We start from the raw sequence: 24,328 nt of genomic DNA, 5'->3' as shown, positions 1-24,328 counted from the left end.
TCGTTTAATAAATTGGGTAATACGAGTGTAATGGTGACTAAAGGGTGTTTTTTCATGTCCTCTATGCTCTAACTACGAAAATACTTGATTTACAAATAAGGAATCCTACTTCGCGGAATTTCATTTATCACGGTAGGGTCTAGAACCGATTAACCGTGAATAACGAGGGTTCACTGTACTGGAAAAAATGAATATCTACCTGCAGAAAAATACACGAAGACCCTTACCTCACTCCATGCCCAAGAATAAACTCAAGGTGGATCACAGACCTTGAGGTAAAACCCCAAACTATTAGGGTCATTAATGAGGGAATTGGGACAAACTTGAAAAGCTTGGCACAGGGAATACATAGGCTATCAGAAATAGGGAAGGATACAAATACAGAGGAGTCACAAATTGACAAGTGGGATATACTGAAGATAAATTACCTGTTTACATCGAAAGAATTCACCAAGAGAGTGATAAGAGAGCCCACAGACTGGGAAAACATCTTTAGCAATGACACATCAGAAAAATGCATTATTACTAAAATCTACAGTATTTTGAAAGCTTACAATAAAGAGAAAACTAACTGTCCACTGAGGAGGTGGGCAAAGGACCTGAACAGAAGTTTCACAAGGGGCAGAAATCCGAATGGCCAATAAACATATGAGAAAATGTTCCTGATCATTAGCCATAAGAGAAATGCCAATGAAAACAACTATGAGATACCACCTAATACCCTCAAAGGTAGCCCAATTCAAAAAGTCAGAAAGCAACAAGTGTTGGAGGGGCTGTGGTGAGATAGGAACTCTTGTCCGCTACTGGTGGACTTGTAGGTATGTACAGCCACTATGGAAATCGAGCTGGCAATATCTAAAACAGATGGAGATTGAGCTACCACATGACCCAGCAATCCCCCTACTGGGCATATACCCAGAAGAGGCAAGAAATAAACCACGGCCAGACATCTGTGCTCCAATGTTCATTGTGGCACAGTTCACAATTGCAAGGAGTTGGAAACCACACAGATTTCCATCAGCAGATGAATGGATCAAAAAACTGTGGTACATACATACAATGGAGTACTACACGTGCCTAAAAAGCAGCGATGAACTCATAAAGCACATTGCCACATGGGAAGAACTGGAGGAAATCATGCTAAATGAAGTAAGTCAAGCACAAAAGGACAAGTACAACATGAGTCCACTGAGGTACGCTTTAAAAAAAAAAACAGGAAAAGAGGAAAAAAAAAAAAGCCATGGGTGTGGGGAAGCAGGGCACTAATCCACCCAAGGTTTATAACAAAGATATAATTGACTTTTCACATAGAAATGAAGATGTTCTTTCAGCTTACTAAAGCAGTTCCATATAACTTAATCTTCTTATTAAATTAATGTGAAAATTGCTTTTATCATACTTTCAGAATAATTAGCCTTGCTAATGGAAGCGATCATTTTCTTAATCACCTTTATTATCTTAACCTGATGCATTTATTAAGAATTTTGTTTTGCCTGTTGACTACATTTGGTCTTGTCAAAGTTAATTTGTACACCTGATCTCTACCCTCAAGGTACTTACAGTCTAATGCTGACACTAATCGAGGGTCAGCATTAAATCTGTTCCTTACCAGGTCGTCCTGCCCTTATGGATATGACTTGCAGTACGTCTTCTCTTGTCTTTTTTATGATTTTGTAGTCTCTGCCAGCAGAGTCTGAGGCTTCCCCTCAGAAACAAATGTGCCTGGAAACCAGATGAGAGTTAGATTTGCTTCTGATTAAGTCCCAACAGTAGTTGCTTAATTATTAGGTGAATTTTTTTAATGACTCATTTTGAATGAGCAAGAATAGCAAAGTTTAATAAGACCAAAAACAGCAAACGCTAAGCCAACTGGTGAAGAGATTGGCACTGCTAGTGGAACTGTAAAACGGCACGGCCACTGTGGAAACCAGTATGGTGCTTCTTTACAAAGTTAGAAGCAAATGCCATTGGATCCAGCAGTCTCCCTACTAGGTATGTAAAGCCTAGAAAAATAGGAGCCAGGACAAAGACAGATGTTTGCACACTCATGTTCATTACACTATTGCTCACAGGGCAAAGAGATGGAAACAAGGTGTTCACCAATGGATGAGTGGATAAACCAACTGTCGTGCATGCACTCACTGGAGTAGTGTGCAACATTCAAGAATAATGAAGGTGCTGAACACCCCAGAGTGGCGGAAGCTGGAGGCTGTTACGCTGAGTGAAACCAGTCAGTCACAGAAGCACAAATACTGCATTAGTATGCTGTTAGGAAAAGCGAAGGGTTGCACACAGAAGGAAAAAAATTATTTGATAGTTACAGGGATGGAAAAACACTAATAGATAGGAGACATTAGAAAAATTGAGTGAGAGGAAAGGCAGCTTAAAATAAGGTGGTGACCAACACAAGATCATTAAAGAAAAGGAAGACTTGGAGAGTTGCCCGTGGGTTACAGACAACAGAGATAAATACTATTACACACACAACCCTGCATTCTTGGAAACCACAAACAGTAATCTTCAAATGGATATATAGGAAGACACGCACAATGAACAGGTGTGAGTAGATGAAAGGAACTACACTTAGAAGCATATATTGGTTTCATAGATGCTATCTCTATAAAGATATATGTATGTACTGTGAATGTATCCATGTTTATAATAAAGTAAACGGGACAGAGGTAGGCATACTCCTTAGCCATAGCTGGGCACCTGTAGGGAATGAATTAAGGTTCATCAAGGTGAACTTGCACGCATAGTTCACAAAGACATTGTTCAACATTCAAGTTTTGTAACTAGTGGCTAGGGTCTAAGATGCTTCTATTTGGTCTTTGTCTTTCTGGAGCAAGAAAGAGGTACGAAGATTAAAGATGTGTGAAAACAATTAGTCCAGAGTACTAAAGGACCACCTGAACTTCTTTCTGTCTCTACCACCCTGAGACCAGGAACACTAGACGTTGCTTGGCTACTGCCTACTCACATGTGGTTTGCCACGGACTGATGGCACCCCCAGCGCTATGGCCCACGGTCCTCTTCAGGCCTGAAACTGAACTCATGCTGAGGCTCCACTTTCAGCAGGCCTAAAGGGCGGGACAGTAGTGCCCCAGGGAGGCATGCACTCCTTAGAACAGTCAACCCCAGGAAATCGAAAGGGCAGCATCTGCCCAGGAAGCAGAAAGGAAGAGTAGAGAAGGACTCGTGAGAATGGCAAACGTTGGAAGGACGTGGGAACTGTCACAGCGTGAGGAATGCAAGCAATGTCCTGAAAGCAAAATGTGTATGAGTTGTTGAATAGGAAACATCTGCCCGGGAAACCTTCACTCAAGTCCTGGTAAAAAGTTAAAAGTAATTTATTTTTTAAATAATTCTAAATTTTTTTTTTTTAAGTTACCAGAATTGAACAAAGCCCAAGCCCAAGCCCACTATCGGTGAATGCTTCTGACTCCCAGGGACTCTGTGGGACAGACTGGACCTGGCCCAGGGGATTTCTGTGGCTGTCAGTGGGTATGGGTGCAGGCAGCCTCATCTTCCCTGCAGAGATGCTGGGGGTTCAAATGACTGACTTTGGGCCAGCGGCCTAAGCTTAGCCCAGGGTACCACTAGGGCTCCTGGGACGGTGTGAAAAACGCCTTCCTGGAGTTCCTCCCTTCAGATTCCCCAACTCCTGATCCTTTATTGGATTTGCTTCATTGCCTACTGTCTCTGTATTTATGTTTTCATACACACGCCTATCATTTGCTGGTTTTGTGAACCATGAGAGCAAGCTGTACAAGATGTCTTTTTTTTTAAAAAAAAGACGTCTTTTACCCCTGAATGCTTACATCTCTGTTTCAGGACACTCCTGCCTGTATCATCTTGCCTACAGCCCTCCAAGTCAGCAGATCAGCGTTGATACCCACCATGAGCCAAGCCACAGCCCCTCCACATTTCATGAACTGTCCCAACAATGTGCTTTCTTTTTCTGGAATGACAGTACTTGTTTCGGTTCTTCTCTGTGTAATTCCTGTGCTCAGCATGAGGACATACGGGAAATAATGGGGTTGTGGCACACTTGCCACATGTCACTTTAGTCGTCATGTCTCTGTAGGTTCAGCATGGTGTCTGCAAGGTTTCTCCACCCTCCATTCACTGTCTTCCCTTTTGTAGTTAGATTCTGTGGGAACCACTCCCGCTGTTCTCAACCACGTCCCTGTAATAGTTCTCAAACATCATTTTTTTTACATGTGTTTGATGGCATTCTCTACGAAAGAACTTTTCTTTCCTCCATTTTTTTTTATTCATAACCACTCATGAATTCTTATTTACTCAATGGACTTAACCTATATTTTTATGCTGAACTTAACTTTGACTTAGTCAGTGGTCTTTACTTGTCTCCGTTATTCATGGAGCATTTTTTTCGTTTTCTGACTCAAAAAGGATCTCCAGTCGTCCCCTGCCCCCCTCCTGGAGTCAGCCGTTTTACCCTGCTTCCTTGCCATGGGGGAGGGTGTTTAGGAACAAACATCTGGGGGTTTGAGGTGTTTGTTGCTACTGGGATGTATTTCTCAGTAGGCAGAACTAGGAAATCCATATAGGGATAAAACAGTAAGCTCTGAAGTATTGCTATAAAACCTTTCTTAATTAAACATACCTAGATGCAAGGCTATTGTTCTGCCACATGTCCTCTAGCTAGGTCTAAACACTTCTGAAGTCAGAAGAGCTGACCCTTCGAGGAGTTCTGCTCTTTCAACGTACGCTGTTCTTGAGGAACTAAACCATGTTCCTTTCCAGTGTTCTTTGAGTTGAAGGGAAGAAAGAAGTCCGAAGGGTCCAAATCAGGACTGTGGGGTGATAGGGTGAGGTTTCCCAACAAGATTCTCAGGACAGCACTCAGCACACCTTTTCCTGGCCTTCCACGCATAGAACTTTCCTTTTTTAAAAAAAATACTTCACAATAAGTCCTTGTGACTTGTGATTGGCTTATGCCTTTCGAGAAAATCTAACAAGATTTTCCCTTTGGAATCATGTACATGCCCATACATCTAAAAGTTATCTATGATCTACTTGATTGACATTCAATTGTAGTCCAACACCTCAGGGTTCTTTCTGACCGTCTCCCTTCCAAGTTTGTCAATCCTTTTCCTTGTAACTGATCCAACCACAGTGCTCATCTCTTCCAGCCGACACCTCAGTCTCCCGCTTGCTTTCATGCTCGTGTGGAGCCCCCAGCCTCCCTCAGCTCTCCACCTCCCCCAGGCCCACAGGCTCGCGCCTGCGCCCAGGGGAAGGGAAAGAGGCACCTGTGTCAATCTTCATATCCGCCCAGAGACGACTTTGGACGGTCTCTTCCCCCGGAAAGCCAAAGGCTGTTACTCCGGTCATTCTTTTTTCTTAATTTCTTTCTCTTTTTTTTTTTTTTTTTTTTTGGGGGGGCGGGGGGCTTGTGTTTATTTTGAAGATAATCATATTTTGCATTTTAATCTTTTCATAGCACAGATAGGAAAGAGAAAACAAACTTTGGAGAGGTATTTTGAAGGTTCTAACAATGAGTAAAATCTGGGGATGAAACATAAAGGAAATGAAAATTATCCACACAATGAGGTGCGTTAGGCCAGGTTGACTAGAGAAACAAATCCAGTGACACGTATGTACAAAAGAGATAGATGTCCAGAAGTAATTCTGCATCAATCAAACACCCCAGCCCAGCCCAGATCAAGTTCCTAAGTCTGATACTGGCCCATAAATCCCTCTTCAGACCCACACAGCCACTCGCAATGATTCCGCATGCAGAGTTGTGTGGATCCAACGGGAGTGGCCGTATCACACTGCTCGCAGGCATGAAGGTGAAGGCAGAGAAAGGGGAGGGTCCCAGGGCCCTCCCTCCTTATGAGGAAGCCACACCCGCAAGGAGGTGCCATCAGGTGTGGCCTCATTGACAGGCTACACTCCACCCCTAAACTTTTATATATCAAGCTGACATGAAATTATGTAACTGCCACCCTAGGCTCAAAGGCAAAGATAGGTGTTAACTTTTGGGAGTGCCTTAAAGTCTGTTGCAAGTTCTATTGGGTTCCACCACCCATCTGTCAAGCGTGTGGTCTTCTGTGGTGACTGTTGCTGTAATGCTAGCAGGACCGGTTCCAGCAGAGCCTCCAGACGGAGATGGGCTAGGAAGAAGAACGTGGCCCTGTACTTCTGACAAGGATTGGCCCGTGGAAAGTTCACAGATGGCAGCAGAGCATTATCTGATAGCATACCAGAGACGAGTGAGCTCCTGAGGTGGGAAGGCACTCAGAATATGACAGGCAGAGCTGCACCTTCAAAGTAGAGTGGGTGGAGTAGAACTCGGGGCCTCCATTTGCTGACGTGGCGCAACTTAAAATGAAGGGGCCCACTGGAAACCCAAGAAGATAGAAAAGTGCAAGGCTTAAGGGCATAGAATGAAGTCTTACTTTCCCCATCTGTAAAGTGGGGCTTCTGTGAAGTATTCCATATGTAAAAGGGTTTGGCATGTAGTGAGACCCCAGGAGCTATTAGGTACAAATATTTATTTTGCTGTTATTGCTGATTTTCCGAGATTTGAAGAGTATATAACATGGGAAACCTGCCTCGTTTGTTCTTACAGGGGTGCTTCTGTCTGTGCACGTGTGTGCATACACACGCACACGCGCGCAGTCTATCCAGAGACAGCTGGGGAACCCACCTCCTCGATGAGGTGAAGCAGGCAGTCGGAAGAGAGTCCAGAGGGAAATAGATCTAGAACACGGGCTGACAGGCTGCAAGCCTCAGCTACGTGCGGACCTTCGTATAGAAGGCTTTTCACAGTTCTGAAGGGTTTGGGTAGAGAGAGAGTGACAGTTTGTATGGAATGCATTTGCTATCTCGTCCTTTCTGGGAAAGTGTGCCATCCCTGGTCTGGAACACTCGCCACAAGAACAGAATAGTTGCAGCCTCTTCGTCTTTGCCAGAATCCCTTCTTGGCACAAATGTCAAGCGGATGGAGAAGAGAGAAGGCTTGCCACAAAGCATGATTGCGGTGAGCAGCAGGTTCCAGACTACTCAGAAGAATAGGGTTTCTACAATCACGATTCTCTTCTGTGGCACCATCTGTTTCCCTTAGCATGTAATGAAAATGACAGCTTTTCACGTACCGCTACTCCCTGCGCCTTTTAAAGTCAAACATATGATGCTATTTGTGTGTAAAGGTTTTTCTCTTGCACCCATTTGTTTCGCCAGCTTGAATTTCTATGTAAACTCTCTTGGCTACGTTACACAAGCCACCTACACCCAGCCGCCGCCTCCCTGTGGAGCAGGGGCAAGAACCTGCCGTCTGCAGCAGGCACCATCCAGGGCACAGCTCAGTGTGCCCGGCAGCTGCGACTTCTGAAGGGGCAGCGCAGCCTGTGCCCCTTCCTCCTTGTGGGCCCATGATCCAGTCTTGGTTTTAACGTGCTCTCTGCAGCCTATCCTGAGCCTGCCCTTGTTTCTGCCTTCATGTGAGGATTTGCCATGCCTCCTCGTCCCCTTTCCCACAAGTGCTGCTTTTGCCCTTTACTGTAGCAGTGAAGACCTAAAGTTGTCTCAGGAAAACCAAAAACGTGTACAATTGATATTCCACAAAATGCACTGTGGTCAGTATTCCATTTCGTGATTTGTGAGTCCATCGATCCAGTTATGCAGACACCACCCTCGTCCAGTTATGGAACATTTCCACAGCAGGACCTCCTGCCCATGCCCACCCCCAGCCTCACACAACTCTGAGCCCACTTTCTGGCATTAGGGTTGCCTTTTATTAACATTTCATATAAATTAAATCATGTGGTGAGGGAGCATGAACATGAAACTCTGTTTTAATTCATCTGTTCCCGGGGTCAGCGCTGCGTCCCCTTAGACTGCGGAGGATTCTGCGTGTGCTCCAGGGGTCCCTGGAGCACGGTCACCATGTGCCCCGGGGAGAAAGATGCTTCCGTGAGGATGACCCCCTGGGAAACCCTGCGGGGTAGCTCGGCACTGTCACGTAGGGCCTCTGTGAGCTGGGATCAGTTTGACGCAGCAGGCCTGGGGTGGATATAGACCACATCGTATTCGCCCTTTCACTAAATGATGGACCGTGGGGGCTGTTGTGAAGAATTCTGCTATTCACATGCAAGTTTCCATGTGGATCTCTTACCATCAAGTCCATGTTGACTCACAGTGGTCGTGTAATGGGCTGCTAGCTACAAGGTCAGCAGCTCGAACCACCAACCACTCTGCAGGACAAAGATGGGACTTCTCTGCTCTTAGGAGAGAGTCGCAGCCCCAGAAACTCACAGGGGCAGCTCTGCCCTGTCCTAAAGGGTCACTACGCGGTCCATGTAGATAGATACATTAAACCTCTTTATTGATAGTTGATGAACTATCTAGTTCTTAATTCAGAAAACAGCTAGAATGGAAAACTAACTTGCTCCGTAAACTTTCACCTAAATCACAATTTTTTTTATTAAATACTTTTATTGGGGTCTCTTACATGTCATCACAATCCACACATTCATCCATTTTGTCAAGCACATTTATATATATATGTTGCCATCATCATTTTCAAAGCATTTTCTTTCTATATCAGCTCCTAATTTTTACCCCTTCCTCCCCCACAAATTAGTTTTTAAAAAGCAACTGAGTTGAGCTTTTTATCATCTCAGTCCTTTGTCCTTCCAAAGCTAAGCTGCCTTTTGTTTAACTTCTCTGAAATCATCAATTGATTGTTTTTCTCTTAGTCTTTGTGCAGTGATAGAAAGGAGCCATCCCACTTGTTTGTAAAATGTTCCCAATCCTTGCTTTCAAAAAGAGAAAAGATAACACAAGGTACCGATTCAAGTTAGGGGGACGATGTTTCCTCGCCTCCTGGGGACCGAGGGAGGCTGCCAAGCCGAGTTCCCTTGAAGATCTGTTGTCAAGGTGGGAGGGAGTGGAAAGCCAGAGAGCATCCCTGTTTCACGCACTTAGCAGTAAGCAAGGAGAGGAGGTGTTTTAAATTATTCCCTCCTCTCTCGCTTTTATAAATGAAATTTATTTTTAAGAAATACTTGCTATTAAAATCTAATGTTTTAATCAACTAAAAGAATTTCAGTTCATACAAGAGCATTGGCACGAGGCAGAATGTCCTTGCCTTTGCCATGTGCAGGTTGCACGTATGCATAGGGCAGCTGGAAGCCATCAGCAGGCAGCAGGCAGCTCTGCTTTCGTAGGAGCGTCATCAGGGCACCTCTGTCTGAATGCAGACAGTGCCTGGCCGTGCATAGCTCTGTGAGGGAGTCTATTTCATGAGTCAACTGATTCGACACATAGCTTTTTTCCCCCTTTTTTTCTAATTTTGAGCCAGGCTTTTCCATTTTAATCCCATTTCTGGTCGATTAGCTGAAAACCTTAGGAATTGTAGCAGAAGATGTCAGATACAGTGCCCTCGGGTTGGCAAGCGCCGTCCCCAGCCATCGGGTCAATGCTGAGTTGTAACAGGCCCCGGTGGGTCCCCGAGTAGAAAGCCTACTCGGAGATGCTGGTACTTTCCCACTGCCCACCTCGTGGACGGAAGCCAACGCAAGCCCTGCGCACGCACTCACAGGGCTCCTTTCTCGAGCAGGAAGCCACTCGAGTGCGCCCGGGAAGAAGAGCGGCCTCTGCAGGTAAAGTTGATTTTCATGAAGATGATAAGGGGTCAGGCTCGGGGAACCTTCATATGCTGATGGGCACCACACAAAACACTGTCAACATCCGTTAATAATCAGAATGGAATGTAGAAAGTATGAATGAAAGAAAAACTGGAAGTTAAACACAATGGAATACATAAAGATCGATAGCCTAGGCCGTCCTGAGCTGGAATAGACTGTTATTGGCCATTTAGAGTTCAACAATCGTGGTTTACTATACTGGGAGTGGAAAAAAATTCAAGAGAAATGGTGTCACATTCGTAGTCAAAAAGCACATTTTAAGGTGTACTATACTGTTGCCTGTGATAGGGGAGTCTCTATTTGCCACAAGGAAATCCAATTATTATAACTATTATTCCGCTTTAGCTACCAACCACTAAAGCTAGTGAAGAAATTAAGGAATACTACCAAATTCCTAAGTCTGAAATTAATCAAACATGCAACCAAGATGCATTGATAATGGGATATTGATGATTGGAATGTGAAAATTGGAAATAAAGAAGAAGGATTAGTAGTTGGAAAAATGAGGCCTTGGTGATAGAAATGAAGCTGAAGATTACACGTTACACTTGCAAGACCAACGACTTCTCCATCACACATGCTCGTTCTAGCAATGTAAATGAGCCTAGCCAGATGGAATGCACACGAATCCAGTGGACTGCAGCTGCGGTGCAGCGGGTGGCTTGTGGATGACACAGTCCGCGAGGTTGAAGGTTCAGTCTCACCAGCCACTTCTCAAGAGAAAGATGACTGAATACCCCTATAGAGATTTGTAAGTCTTGGAATCCTTAAGGGGAAGCTCTACTCTGCCCTGTAGAGTCGCGATGGGTCTGGAATCTACTTGATGGCGGTGAAGTTGGTTTGGTTATACGCTGGCCTGCTAGCCTCAAGGTCAACAATTCAAAACCACCAGCCATCCCACTAGAGAAAGATGAGGCTTTCCACTCCTGTGAAGACCTGCCATCTCAGAAAGCCACAGGGCCAGTTCCACCCTGCCCTGTAGAGTCCCTGTGAGTTGGGCCTGGCTCTCGGGCAGTGAGTTTGGGGTTTGCTCAGATAAACTCTGCTAGTTGACTTTAGAACTTTATATAGCTGACTGACACCTGAGTGGAGTCTGGCCTGTTCAGGATGTAATCATCAAGATGAGACTTATTTGTGTGGCTAAATACTACTTTATTGCTTTTTTTAATAACTTTGACTTTTAGGTAGTTTGTCAGTGCTGTGGATCACTATTATATAGCCTTTCTGGCCATTGTTTTATTGTCCCACCAAATAACTGGGCTCCTGTTAGGTTCATCAAGTCATTTTTTCCCTGCCCCTCCCCTTTTATTTAAAACTTTGACAGTTTTATTGGCATATAGTTCACAAACCATACAGTTCGATAGTTCTATCATATCAAAAAGAGTTGTACAATCATCACAACTAGTTTTAGAACATTTTCTTCATTCTTGTACTCATTATTAGCTCATTTCCTGCCCTGCCTTCCCCCCCTCCCTCCCACCATACCCCCAAGCATCCATTAATCCAGTTACTGTTTCTATAGATTTACCTGTCATGGATTTCATATGTCTTTTCTGACTCAACAATCCTATGTACATGTGTTACTCGGGGTACTGTAGAGAAACAAATCCACAGAAACTCATGTATAAGGGAGTTTTATATAAAGGATATGTGCACATCAAGAAAGCATCCCAATCCAGTGCTGCCCAAGCCCAAAAGTCCAACATTAACCCATATGTCTGACACCAATCCACAAAGTCCTCCTCCATCTCACAAAACAGACACAATGATACCGACTACAGGAGGAAAGCCGAGTCTGTGAATGTGTAAGTATCTCAGCGCTGGCAGGGGTCTCCGCACGGCTGCACCAGCACCCAGGGCTGCATCGGGGTAGGTCCATGTGGCTTCTCCTCAGGGATGTCTTGCAGGAAGTGAGCCTTGCCAGCTGAAGCAGGGAACTGGCTAAGGCAGCCGCACCCTGGTCCAACCATCAGAAAGCAAGAGACCCAAGAACTAGAAAGGCGAGGCTCACCGAGCCATTTATCCCTTTGCCCTTCAATTAACCCCATATGTTTATTGGCCAGGTTGGCACAATAAACTACCTCAGTACAGAAATGAAAACAGACAGAAATATTGCTTAGTCTTATGATCATGTGAGATTGTGAAAAGAAGTCGCTTATGGCCCACCAAGGGGGTTGGACAGCTTGCTACTAATGCAAATACAGGTGTATGGCACATTTGAGGGGTTGGCATTAGGCAAATGAGGCATAAGAAAGCCTAACAAGCCAAGTGGTCTATTTCACCATCTGCTAGTCTTAAAATGAGCCATCCCAGAGACAGAAGGGGATCTCACTACCACTAAGAAGAGTTGGGAGTAGAGTACATCTTCTGGACTTGGCGTCATTGCCTTGGGGACCTCCTAGACCAAGGTGACAAAACTATTCACACCAGAAACAACAACAACAAATGGGAGTGGCAGAACCAGGAGACAGCATGGTGGGCTTCCTGGCCCAGTGATCGAGAAAGCTGAGCACCTTCGGCAGGAGGCCTGCTGGCAAAGTTGGGTACCACTGGGCATGTATTGGTGAGAATAGCAGGGTAGAGTGTGGACCAGCCCAAGAGGCCAAAGTTCATGGAGAGACATGCCTGTGGGCACCGCAGAGAAGAGGTTGTCCTGTCTGGAGCTGTGTCCTGAGGCATTTCTGAACTTGAGTTGTAATCTATTACTTCCCTAATAGACCTCATAATCATGCACATTTTGAGTTCTGCAGAAAAATCAGAAAAGTGGTGCCATGGCTGGTGTCAGAATTGGTAAAAAGATTGGAAGGAGGAGGTATTCCTCCGCCACATAGGAATCAGCCCTGGGCTTTTGATCTTGATTCTTCAACCCCCCTTTGTGCCCCTGCCACACTCTTTTTCGTTTTATTGTAAAAGTTACATAAGTATGCCCTTGACATTAATTACACTCACCATGTTGTGCAGGTGTCACCACTAGTTCCAAAACTTTTCATCATTCTGAAGAGCAGCTGCCCTCATTAAGCAGTCCCTCGCTTCCTCTCCCCCAATACAGTGACTGCTGACCTAGTTCCTGCCCATGAATTTGCCTATTCTAGATTTTGTCTAAGGACTCATTTAATTGTCCTTTTTTGTGTGTGGTTTATTTCACATAAAGAGTGTTTTCAAGGTTCATCATATTAGTACATCTCAATACAAAGCATTCCTTTTTATGGCCAACTACTATTCCATTGTGTGTATGCACCGCGTTTTGTTTTTCCATTTCCCTGTTGATGGGCGTTTGGGTGGTTTCCACCGTTAGGCTGTGGGGAATAACACTTTCTTTTGAGGACCAGTGCTCTGTGCACACTGGTGTACTGCTCTCTGTCTGAGCCCGTGTTCCGCTCTGAGGCAGACATACTTAGGGCTAGTGCTTTGTGTACAGCTATGTGTGGGGCCAGGGGGTCAGAAGGTACATCTTTGAGGAGCAGCCAAGCTTTCTCACAGTGGCTGCACCGTTTCACATTCCCACCAACAAGTCTCCAGTTTCTCCGCATCCTCATCAACACTTGTTATTTTCCTTTTTTTTTTTTTTGGGTAAGCACCATCTGAGTTTAATTTGCATTTCCCTGATGACTAATGGGAGCCCTGGTGGCATAGAGGATTAGACTTTGGGCTGCTAACCGCAAGGTCAGCAGTTTGAACCACCATAGGCTCCTGGGGAGAAAGATGAGGTTTCTGTCCCTGTAAAGAGTGATACTCGTGGAAACCCCTGCACCCAGGGTCACTTTGAGTTGGAGTCTTGTGAGTAATGAGTGTTGATAGTCACCATCTTCTCCTATGTTTGTTACCTGGGGAGGGGGGAGGGGGGAGGGCACCGTTTGCTTGTTTTGTTTTTTAAACAGCCAGTTTTTATTTCATCAAAAACTGCAAACCCCTCTGCTTTTTTTTATAAGCTGAAGCTTTTCCATTCTGTACTGGAATCACTTTATTGTTACTGAATCCTGTAAATATATGACTATGTAACTTTATATTTACTCCTGGTAAATTTTATCTTCCTGGTTTACACTTATATTTTAGCCCTGTTTTGTGTTATTGGATAATTCCTTACAAGCTAGATCAGCTTAATCTGGGTCATTCTCCAAGCCCCTTCTGGGTAACCGAGTTGCACTCCATGTTGATCTGTAGATCCCGGGTGCACAGAGCGGCCAGCCCGCATCCCTCGTCTGATGTTAAGGCCTGTGCCGCTTTGAACCCACAGCCCTTGGGAGCAAGAGGAGGCTGTCTGCTCCCGTAAAGATTTGAAGTCTTGGAAACTCAAGAGGGCAGTTCTACTCGGTTCTGTAGAGTCGCGCTGTGTCCAGATTGGTCCAGTGGCAGTGAGAGAGCCCCAGTTTTGACAGCTGGATTCCCTCGGAGCCACTCGGGGTTTTGAGTTTGCTGTTTGAAATTTCTGAAGACCACGGGGACTACAGAGAGACAAATGGCTGGTGCCCTGAAGAAGGGACTTCATCTGGAAGCGGGCTCGTGAAGACCGAATGTATTTGTTCCACAGATAGTGGCCGTGCTCCTCCCTTGTGAAGAGGAGGCCTCGTGGTCCCGCAGTGAGCTGCGGTTACAAACAGCCAGCCGCTCCTTGGCAGAAAGAAGCGGCCCTGTGCTGCCGTAAAGATGGCAGCCTTGGAAACACCAGGGGGCCGGGGGCGGGCCGCCCTACCCTGCAGGAGCCCTCTGTGCTGGAGCGGAAGGCGCCACAGCCATGAGTTTAACTTGGTGCTTTGACTTGTGAAAAGTACAAAATGCTTTCAGAAATCAAAAGATGAATAAAACATACTCCCTGCGTTCAAATCGACTGCAGTACAGAATACCAAAGGCCTTTCCGATTATAACGCAGAGCGCGTTAGGGCGGGAGGACTACAGGCTCCATCAGAAGTCGCCGTGCTCTCTGGCATGATAGTTCTTTATGGATGGGGCCTAAGCAGAGACTCGGACGGAATGAAAACTCTCCTGGTGAAAGGGTTCGGAGTTTAGCTGTTGCTGGAGTTGGGCTAATGGAAGAGCACCAGGAAATCAAAAAGTGCTCTTGCTCTTGACAGTATGAAATCGTATTATTTTTAGAGAAGAGTCGCTGTGCATTTCTGAACTTCTTTGTCAGAGCACTTTAGTTAATAGGTATGTAAATGACTACTTATTTCGCGTGTGGGTGGCTCACTCCAGGTACACTTTCTGAGGAAGCGTGAGGCAGGAAAATTATGAGCATTGGGGTGGGGAGAAGCACACGTTGAGGGTTCGTGTGTGCTGATAGCGGGCGGAGAAGGCCAGTCCTCGTGGAGCTGGGGGAGGGGGGGTGTCTCGCTCACACCGCCCCGCCTTGGACAGCCTTGGTGGGAGCCAGGAAACCACAGGGATTAGAGCTCGGTGTTGGTTTCCAAGGACAAAAACCCATGGTGCATGGCCAGAGCCGGATGTCCGGAGGTGCTGAAAGTTGGTGCAAGATGTGCAGTGCAAGCATCCAGAGAGAACGTCTCTTGGAGAGGGGGCTTGTTAATGACTTTATTGGTTTTCAGCATGAAACCGACTCAGAAGGCTGGGCATTCCAATGTCTTTCCGGCTTTAGCTGGCCTCCTGGGATTTGCCTGGAAGCTTCTCTAATAGTTCAAGCATTAAACCAGACCTAGCCTGGGGGGGCGGGGGAGGGAGCCCTGGCGGCAGAGTGGGCCGCCCACCACCAGTTAACAGTAGTTTGAAACCACCAGTCAATCCCTGGGAGAAAGCCGAGGTCTCAAAACCCCACAGAGGGGCTCCCTGTTAGTTAGCGTCAGCTCGATGTCAATGACTTTGACGTTCTTACTCGGAGTCTGCGGGGTTGGGGCCTTGGTACAGCTGCTGAACAAGAGCTCTGTGGTTCCAACCCAGGGAGTTCAGTCACCCAACCGGGGGAGCTCCACTGATGGGGAAGAATCAGTAGACTGTCCAAATAGTGCCTGGCTTTGCCCCTTCTTACGTGCACCCCAACTTTGGAGTCTGTTCCTCTCCCGTTGTGTCTCAATCATTGCATTCGACTTCTCCGACTTCATTCTACTTGTTCTCAGATTCCTGATTGCCAAATTGGAATTCTCATCAAAATTCTCAGCCTTCGCTGCTTTGCTCCCCACTGCCCCTCCTACCCCACAAATGTCAGTTCACGTTCTCCAGAACAGGCTCGCAAGTACGGAAACCCACTCCCAGGCTGCGTCCTGCTTCCTGTGGGCCACCCAAGTCCCATTCCCTGTTTCTGTCCCTGGCAGGGAGCAGATGGGCACAGTGCCTCACGGGGCACACTCTCGTTGGGGCTCCCTGACTTCTGAGGCTGCAGCCGGGCCCCTGACTCCTGCCCCGTGGCCTCACACAGCGGTTACTCAGCGCGTTCCTTTAAAGTCTCACGGGTTTGCGTTTGTTTTCTTTTCCTGCAGGTGCAGAGTGAAGACTGTGTCCTCCTGTTCGTCATTGCGTGGACAGTCACAGAGATTATCCGTTACTCCTTTTATACATTCAGCCTGCTAAACCACCTGCCTTACCTCATCAAATGGGCCAGGTAAAGACGCGGAACAGAGGCCAGCTTTTGACACCGTGCATCGTGCACCTGCCCTTCCGCGCCTCCGCATTGCCTCTAGGCTTCTAACCTAAGACTGTGTGAGATGCGTTGGGTAGAAAGCGGGTCTGTGGGCTTCATCAGGAAGAGGGAGTCTGTCTGCCTGTCCGCTTCACTTTGTTGTCCGTCTGATTGTTTTTACCAGGGGCACTTGGTGAGTCAGGCTCAGAACTGATCGGATAGCACCTCTTTGGACCCTGGTCACTAACCCAGGAGGCCATGGTGAGCAGGGGCCTGAGTCAGAATAGACCACACGGGGAGTGGCAGTGCAGAAGGGAGGCTCTGAGATGTCTTGGGGCCAAATGCCTCATTTCAGGGAAGGAAAACAGTGGCTCCTAGAGAATGTATGCATTTACTGGTTAAACTAGCAACGTAACCCAACTGTGGTCAACATTTTTCAATTATGAGACTGCTTTTTTTTTAGAAACTAGAGAATGGGAAACATATACCAGTTACTAATCAAATATGAAATCCTTCTGGGCAGGCATCATGACAACTGCCTGCCCAAGTTGTGCTGGAGCCTGGATGCACCTGTTAGAGAGAGATCTGTGTCCCTCATCCTCCGTAGCCGGAGAACAGCCTTTGTCCCTGAAGTTGGCACTGGGAGATGTCTTTCTTTCAGTTTGACAGATTGCTCGGCGCAGGCCCTGTGCCTGGAAGCGTGGAGCTCGGGCTTATTGTGAGCTCTGGACACGAGCGAGGCGCTAACACCGGAGCTGGGGGTTTCTTGTGCAGCATGTGTGCTCCAGAACGGCCTCCAGCTAGTTCCAATGCCCACGGAATCCTAGTGACACACCGTGACAGTTCATCTAACCACAGCTTGTGTGTCTGTGTCTGTTTTATTGGAAAGTTAATGACCAAAACCTACTGTTATGATTTTATATTTTTACCTTCTTTAATGCTTTCATCTATCACAGTAGCTTGCACTGACATATGAAAAATTATAACATATACATACTATGATATACTTACTGGGTTTTTGTTGGTTTTTTCCCCAGTCCACAGACTACACTTGCTGCTTGGTGCAGGGCTTCTTAGCTATCCTGATCCAATATCTCCTCCCATGCCCCCCTCCATACCCCAGCTCCTCCTGCCTTATCCCACGGGGAAGGATTGTTGCTTTACCTAAGGCCTCTGCCATCACCTTGGTTACTTTAAGAAGTGGTCTATTGAGTCAGCCCAAGTTTTGAGGCTGACTGAACACATCTAATGTAGAATATTCAGAAGCATGCATCTGCCGCCAGCCCTTCTCAAACACTGCCTTGTAAACATCTTGAATGGAACCCTGTTTCCCACTGTTTAAATCATTTTCCCGCCATTACAAATGTGATCAACCCTAAGTCGCTAGAAGACCAGGCAGGGCCTATTGTGTGAGCAGGATGGGAGTGCCTCCCTCCCTCCCTCAGTGCAGGCTGTCTTCACACCAGTAACCGCTCTTTGTTTTGTTCCAGGTACACACTTTTCATTGTCCTGTACCCAATGGGCGTGTCGGGAGAGTTGCTCACCATATACGCCGCCTTGCCCTTTGTCAGACAGGCGGGCCTGTACTCCATCAGTTTACCTAACAAGTACAATTTCTCCTTCGACTATTATACATTCCTAATTCTGGTCATGATCTCTTACATTCCACGTAAGTAAACATTTCTGCCTATATTTATTTATGTCTGTATGTCTGTTTAAAAACTTGGTTCTGCATTAACCAAGCGTTTTGAACCTCTTTGCTTGTTTAATGCCATATCCAAGTAAATGGGTATCTCTGATGTACTGGGGAGAGCCTTGGCTTTGATCGAAGGCTCACAGCTGAGGAGTTTTCTCTGGCAGTGGTTGAATAAAGAGGTGCCCTGCTAGCACAGCTGCTGGAACTCAGCCCTGCTCAGAATGAGGTGTGAAAGAACCCCGAGCTGGGGCCTTCTCTACTAGGGGCAAATTCAGGGTGGGGAGGAGCCCAGGTGGCATGGCAGTTAAGAGCTCAGCCTGCTCCGTCAGAACACGTGGCCACCCGCTTCCCTCCCAAGCCCTCAAGTGCATGGGCTCCAGCTGACCAGGTCACTGGGAGCGAGACTGGTGGTGGCAGTGGGCTTGGCTTTCATTTCTGCACAGCTGGGGAGCGGCCATCAGAGAGCTTGCCTTGGTGTGATTGTTCTGTCCCTTGAGAACCACTCAGTATGGTGTTTGAGAACATTGTAAAAGAGACGCTTGCATTGTTTATTTTTTCAGAATAAATGGTTATTTTGTTTTTAAGGGATTAGTAGTTAACTGGAAACAAAACAAAGTAAAAGTAGATTCATTTCCCACATTCCTCATGTTCTTGTTTGGGAATGAGCAGGAAGACCCTCCGAATGGGGCCTCATGTTCTCTTCAGAATGACTTCCAGGTATTTTCATAATAGGAAGAAAGGTTAGCATGTATGGGTTATTATCATATGTGCCCACCAGCACACATGATAGCAGAAAGAAAACGACATGTAAGGTGAGTGCTGTGTGCTGAGGAATTGAGAATAGTTTTTCCCTCAAATTGTGATGTCCTGTTGTGCATCCTGTGGGTGTCTTCGTGTGTGCAGACGGGTCCTCTTACACCTAAGGACATTAGTGTCTTCTCATTCAGCTGTTTCCAAAGCCATTGTAACCACGGGTCTTCTTTTAGTCCGTCCACAAAAGGTGCTTTGTCCTCCGCCCTGCCCTCCCCCACCACACGTCCCAGGTAAATTGAGGCAGGGTTGGTTTTTCTTCAGCCCACAGCAGTAACCAACTCAATCAACCTACCTGTCATCAGCGATGTTTGTGTCCTTCCCTGGCAGTCACGTGGTGAGAAGAAACGCGTCCAAATTACACGTGAACATTTATCGTAGAGGAATTCTTGTATGCACTTCTGCTCTGCTTGCAGAGTCCACTATGACTTGTCAAGTCCTCTGGTGACGTGGCTGTGGTGGCCAAAGGCCATGGCACTTCCAACCTGAAAGGTAAAAACCCTGAGCCACCTACCTGGGGCAGAAGCAGCTCCGCAGCCCAGCCTGTCTGTCACCCCGCCTGGTCCTCGGTGTGACCGAGCAGCGGCGAGCCTTCTGGCCTCTGCCTGCTGACCTCTCAATAGGGCGGGGCCCATGACAGGATTCCTAAAGGGAAGGGAAGCACCCCCAGTTCCATGGGGCTTTCTTCTCGGCCCTGGAGGGTGCAGGGGAGAGGAGAGAAAATGCAGGCCTGGGACAGCTGTCTTTCTGGAGCGCAGGCAGGACGTGCCCCCACAGACTCTGCTTTCTGCACCTCATATCCTTCCCCGCCCCCTAGGCTTGGCCTCCTCTTGGGAAGAGAGTAACACTCTATCTTTGTGATAGCAGCTAGAATCTTACCATCCAAGGAAAGGGTGGGTCTCACCTAGAGACCAAAAGATTCCCGTCCAATCTCCGAGCCCCTCTCTACCTCCAGATGGCAGCCCAGCCACAGCCACTGTTACAAATCACCTTTGGTGTCTGCTGACGCTGACTGGCCGCTGGCCTGTGCCCGTCCCCTGGGCAGCGGCTGTAATTTAGGTGGTGCACATTGAGACCTGCCTGCGCAGTTCGTTCCTGCCAGCTGCACGTGGCCAGCTTTCAAAGTTTTGTACCCAGAACAGGTCAGGTTAGGATAGGCTACCTATTGTTCCCAAATGTGGTTTCTTTCTCCAATTTAGGTTTCTTCTCAAGGTAGTGAGCAGTTGGTATAATGAGCGGATCCTCCTTTCCCGCGGCCCTGCCCCTGGCTGCTCGTGCAGCTGAAGCGCTGGCTGCACAGCCACACCCACACCAGGGTCTGCCATCAGGGACACTGCAGAACTGCCCCTGTGGAACTCTGCTGGCGAGCTGCGGACAGTCAGGGCCAGTCCCACGCAGGGGCGCCAAGGTTTCCACAGCCCCCCTGGGACGACCCCACTGTCCTTGGACCCGACGACAGGGGATGGGAGACAGGGGTGACTCCCCATGTACCTGAGCTGCGGGCATGCATTTCCATCGCGGAGAGTGGCCGTCTCCTTGGTGGCGCCCACGGCCCCTCGCACCCACGGAGAGGTGCGTGCAGAGCAGGCCTCTGTGTTCTGTGTGCCCTGAACAGCGAGCAGAGGACTCGCAGTGGCCCATTGTCCCGTGAGACTTTCTCAAGTGTTTTCCTCCGTGGAGCTAAAAGTAGAAGCCACACCGCTGGCACGGTTTCAGCCATTTTAGTTGGGTTCCCTCTGAACACATGGGTAATTCAGAAGGAGACAATGCCCGATAGTGTCATCCCGGCCTGGTCACCGAGAAGTCACTGCCCCCCACCCCCACCCCCACTCCCACCGCACACATTTCCTTCTGGGGCCCTCAGAGACTGCTGGGAGCTGAAGGGAGCGAAGGGCCATGTCTGTCCCCATGTTTTTGCATTGGCCAACAGCCTTGTCTGTGGGGGTGGGGGTGTACCAGGCCATCTTGTTTCAGCCACCAGTGAGTGGCTGCTACCTGGGCCCTTCTCCTCTCCCCGAGGGGCTTCTGATGTCACCCTGAGGCCAATGCCACCCTCCAGGGCAGCCAAGCCAAAGCTCAAAGCTGTTCTTTCCTCACGCAGAGGCCAGAAATTGACCGGCCCCCATGTGTCAGTGAGCACAGTTAGCATTCCTTATGGCTTAATATCATAACTTCCAGATTTTACGTTATAGAGCTTGTCAAATTTCTGGCTTCCATACCAAAATAGTCCTCTCGCTATTATACATATAAACTGGGTCCTTTCTGTGAACAGCTTCCTGCCTGAAAGTAACGTGTGCGGCTGGCCCTATGCAGCGCGGGCCTGGTGGGCAGCCAGCAGAAGTCTGTGCACATCACCCACTGGGGTCTTGGCGGGCTCGGGGAGGAGCAGAGGAAGCCTGGCCACCTCGTCCCATTGAGGAGGAGGACACTGCTGACTGGCGAGTTGGCAGTAGTAGAAACCGAGCTCCCTGAAATGAAAACTACTCTCTGAAAAATAGAGATTTGAGCTGTTGGGAGAAGGAAGGCTATTGTATCATACCAACAAGACCATCTCTTCTTGGGTTGTTTTTAAACGTGGTCTTCAACACCTAGTTTATGGCAACCCTTATCAAACCCACACACCCTGGAATAGCATTTCGCAGCAGGGACGCAGTGGGTGTTGTGTGTGGGGACTTAGCATTCCCGCCCCCACAGGTTAGTCCCAGGAACCCACAACTGCCCTCCCCGTTTATTTCTTTTCTTTTCACTGAACAAACACGTTCATTTTCTCATGGTGTAAGAGGCTAGGAGGTTGAACCCAGAGCACCAGCCCTCGAGGAAGCTCGAGAGGAAAAGGTTCAGGTCTTCCAACGGCGCTGATCCCCGTCTTCCTGGGATCGCCGTGTACCTTGGTATCAGTCTTCCGCAGGGTCTAGGAGGTGCTCAGCGCGGGGGCCCCAGGTCCAAAGGAGGTACGCACTTCTGAGCCTTCACTTTTGGTTGTACCTAGGGCCCCTTCTCTGCTCACCGCTTCCTTTCATCTCTTGTGGGATGAAGGTAATGCAGGCTTGTCCCGCGCGGGGCTTGGACTCGCATAAGGATGCTGCATCCCGCTGGGATCCCTTCAGATCAAGGGGCTGTTCCCAGCAGATCTTGCCATGGGCCTCCTGCTTCTGATGTCCAGACTCTCAAGGGGACAGCACCCTTTAGAGTGCCCTGTCAAAGGAGTAGCAACAGAAACATCAGTGCCAGTGGGAACTGGTTATTTTTCATAAGAATTTTTTTTTTTCATGTTCAGACCTGCCTTTGTTGTATTCGCATCAAAGGTCTCAGCACTCCTGCCCCCAGACTCCCCCTTTCTCAGGAAGTGCTGCTTTACAGAATGCCAGGCACTTGGGATTTAGGTAGGGCGAGTGCCCCTCGTGTCAGAGCCGTGGCAGGGGCTGCACTGAGGGTGAGAACCCCGGAGCCTGGTCAGCAGCTGCTTGCCGCCTCCAGCAGGAGTCGTCGGAGGAGCTCCGTCACCAGACCCTCCTCCGGTGGTAAAGATCCTGAGCGTGGGATCCCCTCCGCTGTATCAGGAAGGGGTCTGGTTTCTCCAGTTCACACCCACGCTGCAGACTCGCTCTCCCTTGCCCCATTCCACTCTCCCTGCTTCCTGTGGCTGGAGATGACCTCAGATCCATGTGCCCCGGTATGACGTGCAGCTTTCAGCCCTTCCCTGACCAGCTCTCGTTTCTCTCCTTCGCAGTTTTCCCTCAGTTATACTTCCACATGATGCACCAGCGAAGAAAGGTCCTCTCGCACACTGAAGAACACAAGAAATTTGAATAGTTCCGGCTCTTGCCCCAAAAACGCAACAAAAACTTTTCAATGATCAAAAAATGCTGCAGACTTTTTGAGTTCCCAAATGTTTCATAGAAAAATAAGTTAAGAACTATTTTTAAATATGGAAAAAATAAATAAAAACCAACCAAAACCAAAATCCAGTACGACACTGGGCCTGGGATTTTATAAAATCAGCTTAGAACAAGGCTGTTAATGCTCAGACATCCGCCTGGCCCATTTCAGCATGCCCTTCCGAGCCAGAAAGTCCTGGTAGTTGGGAGGGCTGGAGGAAGGCCTTGGGCATTTTCTGTCATCCTGTGCCCTCACGGCCATCCGGACGTGACCCCAGGTCCGAGTGCAGCCGCCCGCCCGCTTGTTTTGTCTGCAGTGTGTTTAGGGTTCCCCTTGCAATGTGCTTGGCTGCATGCTGGAAACTATTTGTATTTTTGAAGTGGTAAACTGTTCCCCGGAATGCTCTGAAGTTAGGGTCGGCGCTGTCCCCGCGTATCTAGTGACTGGGTGACAAAAGGTACATGCCTGTGACGCTTTGGGGAAGTGCCCATAATCCGGAAACAACCCGATCTTTGTTTGTTTCCAACCAAATCATTTCTGCCTGCCACTGAGGGACGGACGTGTCTGAATTTAATCCGTGTATGTGCTTTGTGAAGACCCTCCCCGAGCGGGGGCTCAGCCACAAAATGACAGTCTGAGGAAAGGAAAAGAAGGGGCTCCGGCCCCCTCAGAAACGTGTGCGTCTGCCAGTGGCCATGCTGGCTCCGAGGGGCGAGCAGCTGGGCTGAGCATAGGGAACTGCTCTTGAGAGCAGGGATGCTGTGTCTGTGGACAGACACCAAGTCCGGAACCCGCCCAGGAGGAGGTGTATACACCACTGCTTTTACTTCAGCTTCAAATTCTCATTCAGCGCCTCTATTGGGACACTTTTCCTGGTTGTAATCCTATTTTCAGTCCCACCAAGGTTTAAGTCCAAAAGCAAGAAAATGGGCAAGGGAGTAGCCAGGCAGCCACGCTCACCACAGCCACCGCCTTGGCGCCCCGTGGCTGCCTGCGGACTCTGAGGACGGACAGGGGGCCTAGTGCAGACATGCGTCTCATCTTCGTGAGTGCCACCTCTTGGTGGGGCTTTCGTTATGGGTCTCAGGATGCGGTCCTGGCTGTTTTGCTTTCTTCCTTTGTTTCATTGTTAAAACTTTAAAAGTCTTGCTTACTGAGTAGTTATTTTGAGATATAATTGCTAATATCAGAGGCGTGCCATAATGGGGAACTAATTTTTCCAAGGCTTATTTCATAGAACCTTGAAAAACTGAGATGAAAATGAGGAGAAAATATGCAGCCAGCATATATAATATAATGCCGGCAGGTGTGGCATAAATTGGTTTTTGAATTGAACATTAACATTCTGCTGCCTGGGTTCCGTGGGCTGCACCCAGGCGTGGTGGGCGGAGCCTGTCTGTGTCTGAGCTTGACAGTGGAAGCCGTGGGGTCCAGAGAAGCTGTGTTCCTGAAATGTCTCTCCTGAAACCGGAACCCGCTGGGGTGACAGCGAGGCTGTTGTCAAGGAAGGGCTGCCCGGACGCGGGCTTTGTGCCAGCCCCAGTTACCGTCTCTTGCCCTCCTTAAGGCCAACAGCCCCCCAGTTGAACTTTGGCAGCAGGAACACAGCAGACAACTCCCCTTTGTGAAAAAGGGGCTCATCCCTGGCATGGATTTTGTGCTTGGCCATTTGAAATGCTGGCACCAGAGGAGTGG

At 48.0% G+C, this 24,328-nt stretch overlaps 1 protein-coding gene across 1 annotated transcript in view; it reads left to right on the top strand.

Moving 5' to 3' along the window:
• Positions 1-22,722, top strand: part of HACD2 (3-hydroxyacyl-CoA dehydratase 2) — a 102,415-nt gene extending 79,693 nt beyond the window's left edge. The window contains exons 4-6 of the mRNA XM_004712310.3: positions 16,109-16,230; positions 17,739-17,917; positions 22,485-22,722. Of these exons, the coding sequence (XP_004712367.3) occupies positions 16,109-16,230; positions 17,739-17,917; positions 22,485-22,567 (384 nt within the window). The 3' untranslated portion in view covers positions 22,568-22,722. The remainder of the gene's footprint in view (positions 1-16,108; positions 16,231-17,738; positions 17,918-22,484) is intronic.
• The last annotated feature ends 1,606 nt before the right edge of the window (positions 22,723-24,328 follow it).

This window comes from Echinops telfairi, unplaced genomic scaffold, assembly GCF_000313985.2.
Source record: "Echinops telfairi isolate 266 unplaced genomic scaffold, ASM31398v2 ScPeMD7_17;HRSCAF=63, whole genome shotgun sequence".
Classification (NCBI taxonomy): Eukaryota; Metazoa; Chordata; class Mammalia; order Afrosoricida; family Tenrecidae; genus Echinops; species Echinops telfairi.
This window is presented reverse-complemented; position numbering and strand designations above follow the sequence as displayed.